The sequence below is a fragment of the Oncorhynchus mykiss genome, chromosome 20 (assembly GCF_013265735.2).
Source record: "Oncorhynchus mykiss isolate Arlee chromosome 20, USDA_OmykA_1.1, whole genome shotgun sequence".
NCBI classification, from domain to species: domain Eukaryota; kingdom Metazoa; phylum Chordata; class Actinopteri; order Salmoniformes; family Salmonidae; genus Oncorhynchus; species Oncorhynchus mykiss.
The window spans coordinates 6,149,183-6,163,809 of NC_048584.1; the positions used below are offsets into that span (position 1 = coordinate 6,149,183).

The window sequence follows — 14,627 nt, forward strand, 5'->3', positions numbered from 1 at the left end:
CAGGGGGATCTAGCATGCGCTGCAGGATTTAAATCCATGACGGCGTAGTGTGTTACTAATGGTTTTCTTTGAGACTGTGGTCCCAGCTCTCTTCAGGTCATTGACCAGGTCCTGCCGTGTAGTTCTGGGCTGATCCCTCACCTTCCTCATGATCATTGATGCCCCACATGGTGAGATCTTGCATGGAGCCCCAGACCGAGGGTGATTGACCATCCTCTTGAACTTCTTCCATTTTCTAATAATCGCGCCAACAGTTGTTGCCTTCTCACCAAGCTGCTTGCCTATTGTCCTGAAGCCCATCCCAACCTTGTGCAGGTCTACAATTTTATCCCGGATGTCCTTACACAGCTCTCTGGTCTTGGCTATTGTGGAGAGGTTGGAGTCTGTCTGATTGAGTGTGTGGACAGGTGTCTTTTATACAGGTAACGAGTTCAAACAGGTGCAGTTAATACAGGTAATAAGTGGAGAACAGGGGGGCTTCTTAAAGAAAAACTGTGAGAGCCAGAATTCATACTGGTTGGTAGGTGATCAAATACTTATGTCATGCAATAAAATGTAAATTAATTACTTAAAAATCATACAATGTTATTGTCTGGATTTTGTTTTAGATACTGTCTCTCACAGTTGAAGTGTACCTATGATTAAAAAAAAACAGACCTCTATATGCTTTGTAAGTAGGAAAACCTGCAAAATCGTCAGTGTATCAAATACTTGTTCTCCCCACTGTACATACACACACACCAAACAAGAACATATATATATATATATATATATATATAGAAGAACAAGCATTTCCCTACACTCGCATTAACATCTGCTAACCATGTGTATGTGACAAATAAAAATTGATTTACATTTTACGATTTTATTAGTCATTTTAAGCCATTTATTTTTAATTGGTGGCAGACAAACCAATTCCTTTCTCTTAAGTAATTGCCTTCCATTTTTGTGGCACAGCTGCAATGACTTGGTTTTAATTTTGCATTGAGCATACATCTCCATACACCTGGATTAATTGTTTGTGTGACAATTCTACCGTCGTTGTTTACAATGTCATTCATAATCATAACCTTCCTCATACATTCTCTCCAAGAAATGTCCCCATAGGAGAACCATTTTTGGTTCCAGGTAGAACCCTTTTGGGATCCATGTATTGTAGCTTCCTTTCCACAGAGGGTTCTACCAGAAACCAAAAAGTGTTATCTTATGGGGACAGCCGAATAACCTTTTTTTTTTATATACAAGAGTGTATTATTTGCTGTAATGGGTGTGCGTGACTCTAGTCAAACATGTTTTCTTCTAAATATGAGCTAACTGGCTAGCATTTGAAGCCAGCAAACACGTTAATCAAATGCTAGGAACGTAATTCCATCCAATGTTATAATGAAAATAAAAATTGCCTATCGGTCCCAAACTATCCGGGACACGACTTGATCTTGAGTGTCAACAAATCTGCCCAATTAGCTAACTCGCTTTCCATACACCTACTTATGTTGATAAGCCCACTTCCATACACACTCCAAGTATGCAGTTACCCATGACTCGACTTTCCACGGTGTTGGGACTGTCTTCAATTTCTTCTCATTTCCACGCCGTAGCCTAGGCTATTCTATTCTGTCTTCAATTTCTTCTCATTTCCACGCCGTAGCCTAGGCTATTCTATTCTGTCTTCAATTTCTTCTCATTTCCACGCCGTAGCCTAGGCTATTCTATTCTGTCTTCAATTTCTTCTCATTTCCACGCCGTAGCCTAGGCTATTCTATTCTGTCTTCAATTTCTTCTCATTTCCACGCGTAGCCTAGGCTATTCTATTCTGCAACAGTGCAGAACTTGCGTTGCGGTAACAAACATAAAATACCGCTTGATTGATTTGCTCATATTTTACCGACTGTAGTGCGCTTTACAGTTAGTGAGAAGACGTCGGAGAACCGCATGAATGGATTTACTACAAATAACTATAGACAGAGGAAAGAATGAAATAGCACGCTCGTTTTGCTGAACGTTTCTAACATTTGCATTTTCACGTAACGTGGACTATTGTTAATTTGGAATGAGCTAAACCTGTAACGGGGATGGACATTATTTTAGTACTTGTATATGTGTTTTCAAATGCATTTTATGTAGCAGGCCATCTTGTAATTTTACATAGCAAATCCACGAAAATAGAAAATAGTTTTATAGATAACGCACAGTTATGTGCGCATGACAGAACCACGAAGAGGGATATATTTTGTGGTACACATTTCCTGTTTCCTAGCAACGAGCAGGAAGTATGTGGAATGGGATGGAAGAAAAAATAATCAAACAAGACTGGTCTTTTAGGAATATAAATAACTTTGTGGTGAGTAAAAACATAGTGCTGGATTTAAATACCATACACTAGACATTCCAGAACATATTTGGCTGGACGCAAGAATCAAATAGAAGGTAAGATATGGTAACGTTCTTTTTTTGATGCAATGTTTGTTTAGCTAGCGTTAGCTTGTTAATAAGCATGATGATGCTAACCGTTACTTGTTAGCTAGCGGCTATTGTATCCAGCATTGGCTTGTTTGCAAACCAACGGATAACTTTTCCGTAATGGTGCGTGTTTTTAAGTTACATGTGAAATGTAGCTAATGGAATTCAACAAGAAAAATGTTTACGTTGTTTAGGCCGAGGTGTTGTTTCCCCACATTATTGACATATTTAGGCGGCTAGCAGTCGCGCTAGGGTATTGTGACACAATATAACGTTAGCTAGCCACATTCAGTTTGAATCGGGCAAAACATATCTGCCACTGTACACTATAATGAATGGAACATGTTGCATTATGTGACTAAACAGAGTAAACCGATATTTGATCTGAGTTTTTAAAATCTAAATGCCGAATTTAGATATACGCAAACTTTTTATTAGCCATATTTGGCATTAAGGTTTGTACCCATTGTTTAGTAGGCATATGGTCCACGATTATCCCATAAATAAATAATACATTGACTGCAAGTGATTACGACTAACCAAATCGGTTCTCTATTTTTTTCCACAGCACTCATGTTGTACCTGCATCCATTCTACCACAGAAAGTACATTTAATATTCAATGGAGTGGTACTAAATTGATCCCATTCTTGTGCAGTCTTCCTATTTGGACCGTACAATGAATGTAAGCTCTTGTAATATGGAGGTGCTGGGAATCTGATGTATTTCCCCCACAATTATCTAGCTCAAATATTTACAGTACTATCCTGTAATGGCTATGCAAGAGCTTGGCAGGACTAAAGGCTTCTCTTGCAAACACTGTGGCATAGTGTGCTCCAACATGCCAAGCCTTCTGGAACACATGGATAGTCACTACCAGCAAGAAGAAGATCGCAAGTTCAGATGCGATGAATGTGGCCGACGCTACAGGCATGCCGGTAGCTTGGCTAACCACAAGAAAACACACGAGTTGGGTTCTTTTCATTGTCCAATATGTGCTAGGAAGCTCTCAAACCCTCTGGCCCTGAAGAGCCATCTGCGCATCCACACATCACAGAAGAAGTACTCCTGCGTGGACTGTGGGAAGGCCTTTAGGCTAGCTATTCAGCTGGCCACCCATCAAAAGGTCCATCTCTCTGGGCAATCGAAGAGGAGAGCCGGTTGGAGGGCCACTGCAGAATATTCTCCAATTGAGAATAGGGATGAAATTGAAGATCATGATGACTTTGAAAAGCTGTCGATCTTGGTGGCTGACCAGCAAGACACGGGGATGGATATTGTGTCTGATAATAACCTTAGCCAGGAGGACGCAGAGGTTATCCCCAACTTGGTAAATTATTGTGAAAACCTGGGTTTTGAAGCAGGGGATCGACCTTTCAAATGTGGTCAGTGCGAAAAGTCATATAGACACCATGGAAGCCTGATCAATCATAAGAAGTCTCACCAGGTAGTGCACTCAAACATCCCTATCTGTTTCAAGCAGTTAAATAATCTTGCTGCCCTCCATAGTCACCAGAGAACCCACAACAAGTCCGAAAGTGGGCCAGACACCCATTCCTTGGAAGTCACTTACGCAGGCAGAGCACCAGAGCAGTTTTCACCCTTGAACAGGGATGCTCCAGTGCATTTCTGTCACCTGTGTCAAGTGATGTTTCCTAATGATGATGAGTTCCAGGAACACATCCAAAAGCATAATTCTTCCTCCATGTCCTTTGGGCACGATCAAGGTTTATCTGAGGATCATCATGACTCTTATGACCTTAGTGTCACTCCTTCTCCTGACTCAAACTTTTATTCACCACCTCTAAACAATACTCCATTGATGGATCATCAAGGGGAGCAGATCAATGATATTCAAATATACTCTGTCCACTCCAGTAACAAATCCACCTTGAATACTCAGGGAGAGCCCCTAATCTTGGATCCAGAGATTCCTGCTGTCGATCTAAGTAAAGCAGAAAAGTCCTCAGTTACAGAAAACGGTGAGCGCCGCTTCAAGTGCCAGGTCTGTGGCAAAAGCTACCGGCATGCCGGGAGTCTCATCAACCACAAGCGTTCTCATCAGACAGGCATTTACCAGTGTTCCATCTGCCGCAAGACTTACCCACACATGGCTGCCCTCCGCAGCCATGTCCGCATCCACAGGCCCCATCCGTCCTCCTTTAGCCTCGGCTCTGAAGGAGACTGGCTCTCTTCTGAGCCCCTAACACTGGAGAACCAGCAGGCCTGCTTTTCCTCTCAGGAGGGAGATGCTAGCAATATGATGACTCTCGCTCAGGAGAACACAAGTGAACACGGCATTGGAGGATCATGCCATGTGCAGTTTGACTCCGCCTTTCCCCAGGACAGAACTGTGCACCTACCTCACAACGAACGCCAGATGGAGAGTCACATGTGTGCAGACTGTGGCGAAACATTTGCAGACATCGCAGGAATCAAATTGCACATATGCCCCCTGCTACAACCGCAGCAAGAGGCCATGTCAAATGACTATGACAGTAAGTTAACCTTCTTGGACACTAATGGCCGATGCACCATGGGAAATCCAGGAGATCATGTAGAGTTCCAGGGACTGAATGGCAGCCCTAGACAAAGGTACTGTGGTGAACATGACTTATATGAAGGCTTGAACAGGGAGCAGTTAAATGGTGATGGCAAAGAGGAGGATGAAAAGGATGATGACGGAGAGCTCTATCAGTGCTCAGCATGTGGGAACCGCTACACAAGCATGAGGGCTCTGAGGAGTCATCTTCGTGGCCACACTCAATCCCATGGTACTCCTACAAGCTCCGGCCCCTCCTCCATGTCCTCCCTAGAGGCTGAAAAAGAAGAGGACCCTGGAAAGAGGATGGATGGGGGTCTGATGATCTGCAGTACTTGCGGAAAGAGTTTTGCCAAGAAGCAGGACATGCTTTCCCATCAGCTCATACACAATAAAGCACAGGCAGATGATGCTAAACACATACATATGGACAATAGTAATGGAACTAGGCACAAAGAGGAGGCGGACAGCAGCATCTGTGGAAATTGCGATATATTTTGCACCAGTTACCATCATCTTGAGACCCATCAATGTACAACAAATGGGAAAAGTGAATCTTCAATCGGTGTTGAAAAAAATGAAATGGGTGGCTCTGTCAACCGTAAAGAATTAGGACACCTGAAAGAGAATTTAAACAATGGGGATCGCCAGTACAAGTGTGATCAGTGTGGGAGAGCATACAGACATGCTGGCTCCCTTCTCAACCATAAAAAGTCCCACAAAACGGGAGTGTTCCGCTGCATGGTTTGCCAGAAGCGCTTCTACAATCTGCTGGCCCTTAAGAACCATCAGAGGACCCACTTTGATGTTAAGAGGTAATTTCTAAACCTGATTGATAACAGAGAAATATTCTATTCTACTGATCAGTATCCATGTAATTTGACATATCAAGTAAATAAACAGAGAAACTATAGTGTATTAAACATGCGGGAGATGCAATTCATTGTAATATTACATTTGAAGGTTTAGGTTATTGCACTGTTACCGTGCCCTAACAGCTAACATTTTTCAATGAAGAGTTACCCAGTGCTTGTAAACTAATCCAAGGATATACTGCCTGTACAATTGGTTTTGTCTACATTCAATGCTCTAAATTGAAAATGTTCATTGGTAACACAAGTTCGGAGCACAACATACAATCCAGGAGCACCAGAAGATGCATCATTTTTTTAAACACTGACAGACACACAGTTTTCTCGGGTTTGTTTTTCCAGGGTTTGGATGTCCAGTTATTAAAAAAACAAAAATGTTCAGGTTTTCACTCAATCACACTTTACATGTTTTTTTTTTATTTTTATAGTTTTCTATAAAAAAAAAACAACAGTTGGATGTTCTAAGTCCATAACAATGCTTAAACCACACCAGGAGACTTTTGTTTCATTTTTATTACTCACCTCAAGTGACTGGTGTCTGGCTGGTGGTGGTTGTGCTGAATGCACAATATTTATTTTTTATTTAACTAGGCAAGTCAGTTAAGAACAAATTCTTATTTATAATGACAGCCTACGGCCTAATAGCAGAGTTTGCAAAACAAGACACCACCCGATTTGATACAAATCATCATGATATATTCTGCCAGGTAAGCCTACTTTGCAGGTAACATTTAATTTGGAAGGTTTAATGGGGAAAGCCTCGGCATTGCTAACCGGCTACACAAAGTGGTAGTCCCAGGCATTCCTATGATGCGTCTTCAGAAGGTTGCAAGAAATACAAATCACTGATGCATTCTTTAATATTCATTATATGTAGGCGTTGGATTGAACGAATCTGCACTCGTTTTTTTCTCTCTAGGGCACTCGGATACAACTGCACAGTGAAGCTTATCATTACAACAATTATTATCTGGGTCGCACAGGTGCTCCCAGGTCCCAAAGCAAAATATCTAGGGGCACTTTAGAGACCTGTCTACATCGCAGTAATGTGTTTTGTCATTACTTCATTCATGCACGACTGTTCTGTGCTTTGTAAACGCGGGATTAACCTCTCTATTTGTCCCCTCTTTTAGACATACTTGCAATGAATGTGGGAAGGCATTCAAGATACAGAAGCAACTATTGAACCACCTAAGATTTCACAAGGAGAACCATGCCAAAATACAGGAGCTCAACAACCAGATTCAGGCCGTCATGCAGATGAATGGTACGAGGTCAGAGGGAGGAATGCGCTTGCTTAATGCACCTGTCAATCAAGCCACCACCACCCACAAAAAGGGTGGTGGTAGGCCAACCCCCAACAGAAAGAATCCCAGTGTGGAGGAGGGGGCTCAGACTCGAGTCAAATCAGTGGAAGCAGGCGACCCTCGCCCCTACTCCTGTGACCAATGTGGGCGAACGTATCGACACGCAGGAAGTCTGGTCAATCACAAGAACTCTCACAAGACTGGTGAATACTACTGCTCTGTTTGTAACAACACCTACTCCAACCAGCTGGCTATGAAGAACCACCTGCGCATCCACTTCTCAGTTAAAAAGCACAATTGTCAAGAGTGTGGTAAGGCCTTTAGGGGAAAGAAGCAGTTGTCTAGCCATATTTGCGCACATCTCAGAAAGGATATGCCAGGAGGGGTCAGGGGAAGAGGTCGCAGACGAGCAAGAAACGTTAAATGTAAGCAGTGCAGACAGACGTTTATATCTGCTGACCAACTGACAGCCCATACCTGTGGGTCACTGGCAAACTCATCAGAGGGCAGTGATGGACAAACGAGTATGTCCTTGAAAAGGGAGGAGCGACCATTCACCTGCAACATCTGCAATCGCAGCTACCGCCACGCAGGCAGTCTCCTGAATCATAAAAACACTCATAAGTCTGGCCACTTCAGCTGCACTTTCTGCTCCAAGCCCTTTTCTAACCCCATGGCGTTACGCAACCACACACGAATCCACACACAAAAGAAGAAGCATGTCTGCCTGACCTGCGGGAAGGCGTTTCGGTTGGCCAGTATCCTTCATAACCACCAGAAGGTCCACACCAGGGTGGCCAACCACTTCAGCTGCCCAGAATGTGGCAAGACCTTCCAGGGCAAGTCTGGGCTGAAGAGGCACCGCTGCCGGGGGGGTCAGGATGACTCGGCTAGAGCTTGTGACCACTATCACAGAGAGAGTGGAGACAAGTGCTTCACGTGAGTTACTTGTTTCATAATCAGCTCATTATGTAAGGCATGATTATTTTTCATAGATCTTATTAGAATTATCACATTTTTTTAGCCTTCTGTTTTCATGGCTTTAACACTAGAACCCCCCCCCCCCCCCCCACCCCGGGCTAATGAGCAGTCATTATGATTGCAATGTTATTAATAAATGTCATATACTATCGCAAAAATAATCATTTGGTTGTGTTTATGAAGGTCTTAGGTAACATATATTTTAAATAACAGAATAGCATTTTCATTCGTTTGTTACTGTAGGCTATATGTAAAAACACAAATTAAATTGTTCAATGAATTTTATCTGTGGAGTGCCCTTTGTTACAACTATGAAACAGAAAGTAGATGTGTTGGAATGCGGTAACGGCTTATTTTCATAACAACAAAATAAATAAATACCCCGACCTCCAAGACGCACGGTCACCAAGACGCACAGTCATATGATGAAAACATCAGAAGTCTGAACATCATAAGCCCCCAGTGTGCTTCATAAATAGTGAAAATCAACACAAAATAAATAGTGGCATTATAATCAATGTGTCTATGACAGCAGTAACAAATAGTAAGTTGTCAGCTAGCTGCTTACATAGTTGTATCAGTTGGAGCATGTCCATGTTACATAAACTAAAGCTAGTGAGTGCGTTGCTGCTGTTTTTTGCTTGATATGTAGGGCTTGCTTTCTCGGTGACATTTTGTGCTGATAATCTGCCCGCAGCATTGTCACCGGCTTGTTATATCCAAGCGGAGCCATCCATTCCCGTCTCACTGTTTCGTTTGGTGGTAGGGCGGGCACCCGCTGAGTGGGCACCGTTCTGGCGCTTAGGCCCCCGGTGTGTAGGTTCAGGCTGAGGCTCAGAATCAGAAGAATAATCATCAGAGATGTCATGATTTCATTTCTCAGCCACCATCTGATTATGTAGCAACGCTAACTCGGCATGTGCATCCATTTGTCTTGGTCTTCTTGCCATTGTAAATTACGCACGCTCTCACTGTAGGCCAGAGTAGACTGACGAGTGCTTGGAATCAGTGGACTGATATAGGGTACGTACCAATTTGAGATTAGAATAGATCAATACAATAGAATTGCCCGCCCTGTTCTTCATTCACAATTGATTACATTATTATGTATCTTTCACTTCCCCTCGCTCAACTCACCCATTCTCCCTATCATACTTCATATATTTCATTTGTTACAGTGCCTTCATAAAATATTCATACCCCTTATTCCACATTTTTGTTGTTACAGCCCGTATTCATAATTGATTAAATATATTTTTTCTCTCACCCATTTACACACACTACCCCATAATGACACAGTGAACATTTTTATTTTATTTTTAAATATTTGCTAATTTATTGAAAAATAAATTACAGAAATATCTAATTTGTATAAGTATTCACACCCCTGGGTCAATACCTTGTAGAAGCACCTTTGGTTTCGATTACAGTTTTGGTCTATCAGAGTGGTCATTGGGTTCTTGGTCACCTCCCTGACCAATGACCTTCTTGCTCAGTTTGGTCGAACGGTCAGCTCTGGGCAGAGCCTGGATGGTTCCATATTTTTTTTCAGTTTACCAATGATGGAGACCACTGTGCTCTTGGAAACTTTCAAGTTTGTATCCTTCTTCAGATATAGTGTGCATCATCACAATTCTATCTCAGAGATCTACGGACAGTTCCTTGGACTTCTGTTTCTGCTCTGACGTGCATTGTCAAATGTGGGACCTTCTATAGACAGGTGTTTCTTTTTTTAAATCATGTTTAAACAATTGAATATGCCACAAGTGGACTCCAAATAAGTGTGAATACATGTGTAAATATATTTATTTTCTTATTTTAATTTAAAAAAAATTTTTTTTACCCCCCCCCCCAATTTCATGGTATCCAATTGGTAGTTAGTCTTGTCTCATTGCTGCTACTCCCGTACGGACTCGGGAGAGGCGACGCTCGAGAGCCGTGCGTCCTCCAAAACACAACCCAACCAAGCCGCACTGATTCTTCACACAATGCCCACTTAACCCGGAAGCCAGCTGCACCAATGTGTCGGAGGAAACGCAGTACACCCGGTGACCGTGTCAGAGTGCACTGTGCCCGGCCCGCCACAGGAGTCGCTAGTGCGCGATGGAACAAGGACATCCCTGCCGGCAAAGCCCTTCCCTAACCCGGACGATGCTGGGCCAATTGTGAGCTGCCCCATGGGTCTCCCGGCTGGAACAGGGCCTGGACTCTAAATCCAGAATCTCTAGTGGCACAGCTAGCCTTAGACCACTGCGCCACTCGGGATGCCATATTTTATTTTCAATAAATTTGCACAAAAAAAATATATATATATTTCCACTTTGTCATTATGGGGTATTGTGTGTAGATGGGTGAGGGAGAAAAATCTATTTAATCCATTTTTGAATTCAGGCTTTAACACAACAATGTGGAATAAATCAAGCGCTGAATACTTCCTGAAGGCACTGTATATGTGTGAGAGGAAAAAAGATCAAGGACAGTAACCACCGAGCCACTACCCGTTCACCCCGCTTCCACCCTGAAGGTCAGTACAGGTGCATCAAAGCTGGGACCGAGAGACTGAAAAACAGCTTCTATCTCAAGGCCATCGGATTGTTAAACTGTCACCACCAGCACAGATAGGCAGCTGCCTACCTACAGACTTGATATCATTTGGCTACTTTAATAAATGGAACACTAGTCACTAGTCACAATAATGCTACTTTAAGAATGTTTACATATCTCGCATTACTCATCTCATATGTATTTTATATCATCTATTGCATCTTGCCTATGCCACCCTGTCACTGCTCATCCATATATTTTATACTTATATATTCTCATCCCATTCCTTTACTAGATTGTGTGTATTAGGTTTTGTTGTGGAATTGTTAGATATTACCTGTTAGATACTGCTGCACTGTCGGATCTAGAAGCATAAACATTTCTCTACACTCGCAATAACCTCTGCTAACCCTGTGTATGTGACCAATTAAAATTGGATTTTGATTTGATTAGGTTCAGTTTTGAGGCAATTATCAGGGTGATTATCAACTGGGCAGGGCACCTTTAATTGTCAGGAGGAGGGGAACAGGCCTTACTGTCGGGACGAGGTGCCGTAACTGGGCAGGGCACCTTTAATTGTCAGGAGGAGGGGAACAGGCCTTACTGTCGGGACGAGGTGCCGTAACTGGGCAGGGCACCTTTAATTGTCAGGAGGAGGGGAACAGGCCTCCTAAAACTGCCCTCCTACATGCCCTCCTAAAACTGGTTATAAGTCCAGTTCTGTTTGTGCTATTGATTGTAACAATGACAGCGTATTTATATTGACTTTTTAAGGACGGAGGGAGGGGTGACTTTAAAAATGGCAAAGTAAGACCTTTTCTATTCGTGAGCAGTCCAAATGACAACTTTAGCAGTTCTTGTGTTAATGGCTATGTTTAGTGTTAGGGTAAATCTGTGTAATTATTTCCTCATAGTTAAATTCTATTAGTAAAGATACGCCTGAGATTATCTTCTTGTTAGAAGGTGGACCTTTGGTACAGTAAGAAAAAGCCACTTTCTGCCCAATTTAAATAATTTTCATAAACAGGGATTTTAATGAATCTCTCTGCTGCAGGTGTGACCTCTGTGGACGCTCATACCGCCATGCTGGCTCCCTGCTCAACCATAAAAAGACGCACTCAGAAAACCTCCACCACTGTACCTTGTGCCTCCAGACTTTCCCTGACCTCCTCGCCCTCCAGATCCACTCCCAGATGAAGCGCCACTGCTGTCCAGACTGTGGCAAGACCTTCTGTCTCATCTCGCACCTGCAGAACCACATGGAGGTGCACTCCAAGGACCGCACCCTGGTCTGCAGCCCCTGCCATCAGAGCTTCCCCAACCCAGCCAGGTACCAACAACACCAGGAACTGCACCACCGGGCCCAAGGGCATTATCAACAACACAACATGCAAATGGAGGATGACCTAAGCTGGGAATCGGGACTAGACCAAACCATGGAGCTCCAAGGCATCCCCAAGCTGGTCCCGGCGTTTGCCCACATGCACAATGGCATGCCCAACCAGCAGGAGAGAAACGAGGTACCCTGTATAGGGAAGAAGAGCCACGTGTGTGAGCACTGCGGCCGCACCTACCGCCATGCAGGTTCCCTCCTCAACCACAAGAACAGTCACAAGACCGGCGCCTTCTTCTGCTCCGTGTGCCAGAAGGAGTTCACCAACCTGATGGCGCTGAAGAACCACCGGCGCATCCACACGGAGCCCAAGCGCTACCAGTGCCTGGAGTGCGGCAAGGCCTTCCGCGTGTCCACCCAGCTCATCTGCCACCGGAGGATCCACACCAAAGAGAAGCCCTTCTCCTGCCTGCTGTGCGACAAGCGCTTCTCCAGCAAGTCAAACCTGCGCCACCACCAGAAGATGCACCAGAGTGGTGGCCAGGACTACGAGTCCTCCTTCGGCATGGATACTAACAGTTTTATGGACTTGGACATGGGCTCTTTTCTCTGAGTCAGGACTCCGTGTCAAATGCTTATTATATTATTCTCCCCATTCACTGGACCCCTATCGGTAATTGTAAAGTGGAGTGTTCCACAAAGCCCCAGTAGAGACAGCGTTTACTCTTGATGTTGAATCAAATCAAATTTATTTATATAGCCCTTCGTACATCAGCTGATATCTCAAAGTGCTGTACAGAAACCCAGCCTAAAACCCCAAACAGCAAGCAATGCAGGTGTAGAAGCACAGTGGCTAGGAAAAACTCTCTAGAAAGGCCAAAACCTAGAGAGGAACCAGGCTATGTGGGGTGGCCAGTCCTCTTCTGGCTGTGCCGGGTGGAGATTATAACAGAACATGGCCAAGATGTTCAAATGTTCATAAATGACCAGCATGGTCGAATAATAATAAGGCAGAACAGTTGAAACTGGAGCAGCAGCACGGTCAGGTGGACTGGGGACAGCAAGGAGTCATCATGTCATGTAGTCCTGGGGCAAGGTCCTAGGGCTCAGGTCCTCCGAGAGAGAGAAAGAAAGAGAGGAGGACACTTGTTGAACTCTTCAAAGCTGCCTCACAAACATTTCATTTTTCTGATTATGCTTTGGTCATACACTTTTGGAGTGGTCGAAGGATTTCTTATTTCTAGCAGGGATTGTGGCACTGTTAAAATTCCCAGATGGGCACAGGCGACAGTGTGTCAAATCTTTATAAGATTATTTTCGCATGGAGTGCACATTGTCACTGAATCATTTAATGCTATAGGAGTGAGAACTATTGGACCTCCTTCCATACTGACTGTATCAATGTCCTCACAAGGTAGACAGTCAATTTCCCAACCAAAGTGAACCGACGTAACAGAACTGTTTCAGCCCAGTTCCTGCATTTGAGATTGATTTATACAATGACTCATATTTTTATGAGAAAAGTGCTGTTCTGAAATTGTAATTTCCTCTCGCTATCTATTACTGTGTTCAGTGCCTCCGTCGGTTCAATTCTCTGCCCAGCTTATCAAAAGTGAGGGCTGTTCTCATTATTTTGCCATAGGTTAGAGAAAAGTGATCAATTTGACCATTTCTGATGTGGCTTCAATAAGCATGACCTCCTAGTCTTACCCAGAGGATGATATCAAAGGTATTTACTGAAATCATGTAATCAAGTTGTTTTAGTGATGGTGATATTTGGGTACACCCTTTGAGTGACATTTGTATGCTAAATGGGCATATTTAATTATTTATTCCTGTTCCTATTCCTTATTTTAAATTTTTCTGTGTGCACTTTGATATATCATTTTCTATGAATTTAAAAAATATCCTATGTAGCATTTAAGGGAATTCCTCAATCTGTAATTCCATTCTCAATTGGTGCGACTCCAACACAGGTAGGAATGCATTAGCCAAGGACAGTGGTCTTGCCAGCACTGTGGTTTTGCCACATTAAAATGTCTGATGTGCAAAGCATTGTAGATAATTATCCATGTCTGAATTGGGCATTACTTATTTTTACAGGTGCTATTTCTCACCCATGTCTTGTTCAAATAAGAATTGTAGCTTTTCTTGCCCATAATCACCCTTGACAATTTTTGAGAAATTTTGCAAACCCTTTACAATACGAAACACATGCTTTTGACTTCTCAAACTTTCAAAGGTAAACTCAGCAAAAAATGAAACGTCCTCTCACTATCAACTACGGTTATTTTCAGCAAACATAACGTGTAATATTTGTATGAACATAACAAGATTCAACAACTGAAACATAAACTGAACAAGTTCCACAGACATGTGGCTAACAGAAATGGAATAATGTGTCCCTGAACCAAGGGGGGTCAAAACTAACAGTCAGTATCTGCTGTGGCCACCAGCTGCATTAAGTACTGCAGGTCATCTCCTCATGGACTGCACCAGATTTGCAGTTCTTGCTGTGAGATGTTACCCCGCTCTTCCACCAAGGCACCTGCAAGTTCCCAGACATTTCTGGGGGGAATGGATCTAGCC

The 14,627-nt window shown here is 43.2% G+C and overlaps 1 protein-coding gene across 3 annotated transcripts; it reads left to right on the forward strand.

Annotated features, from left to right (window-relative positions):
- The first annotated feature begins 1,719 nt into the window (after positions 1–1,719).
- Positions 1,720–14,103, forward strand: LOC110498849 (zinc finger protein 260). 3 transcript variants are annotated; one of them, XM_021575506.2, is made up of 4 exons: positions 1,720–2,427; positions 3,029–5,816; positions 7,007–8,119; positions 11,760–14,103. In XM_021575506.2, exons 2-4 carry the CDS (start codon positions 3,232–3,234, stop codon positions 12,649–12,651), a joined length of 4,590 nt encoding a protein of 1,529 aa, XP_021431181.2. In that variant the 5' UTR covers positions 1,720–2,427; positions 3,029–3,231; the 3' UTR covers positions 12,652–14,103. The 3 variants fall into 3 exon arrangements, with proteins under 3 accessions (XP_021431181.2, XP_021431182.2, XP_021431183.2); XM_021575507.2 differs by having other exon boundaries at positions 1,720–2,341; XM_021575508.2 differs by lacking the exon at positions 3,029–5,816 and having other exon boundaries at positions 1,730–2,341.
- The last annotated feature ends 524 nt before the right edge of the window (positions 14,104–14,627 follow it).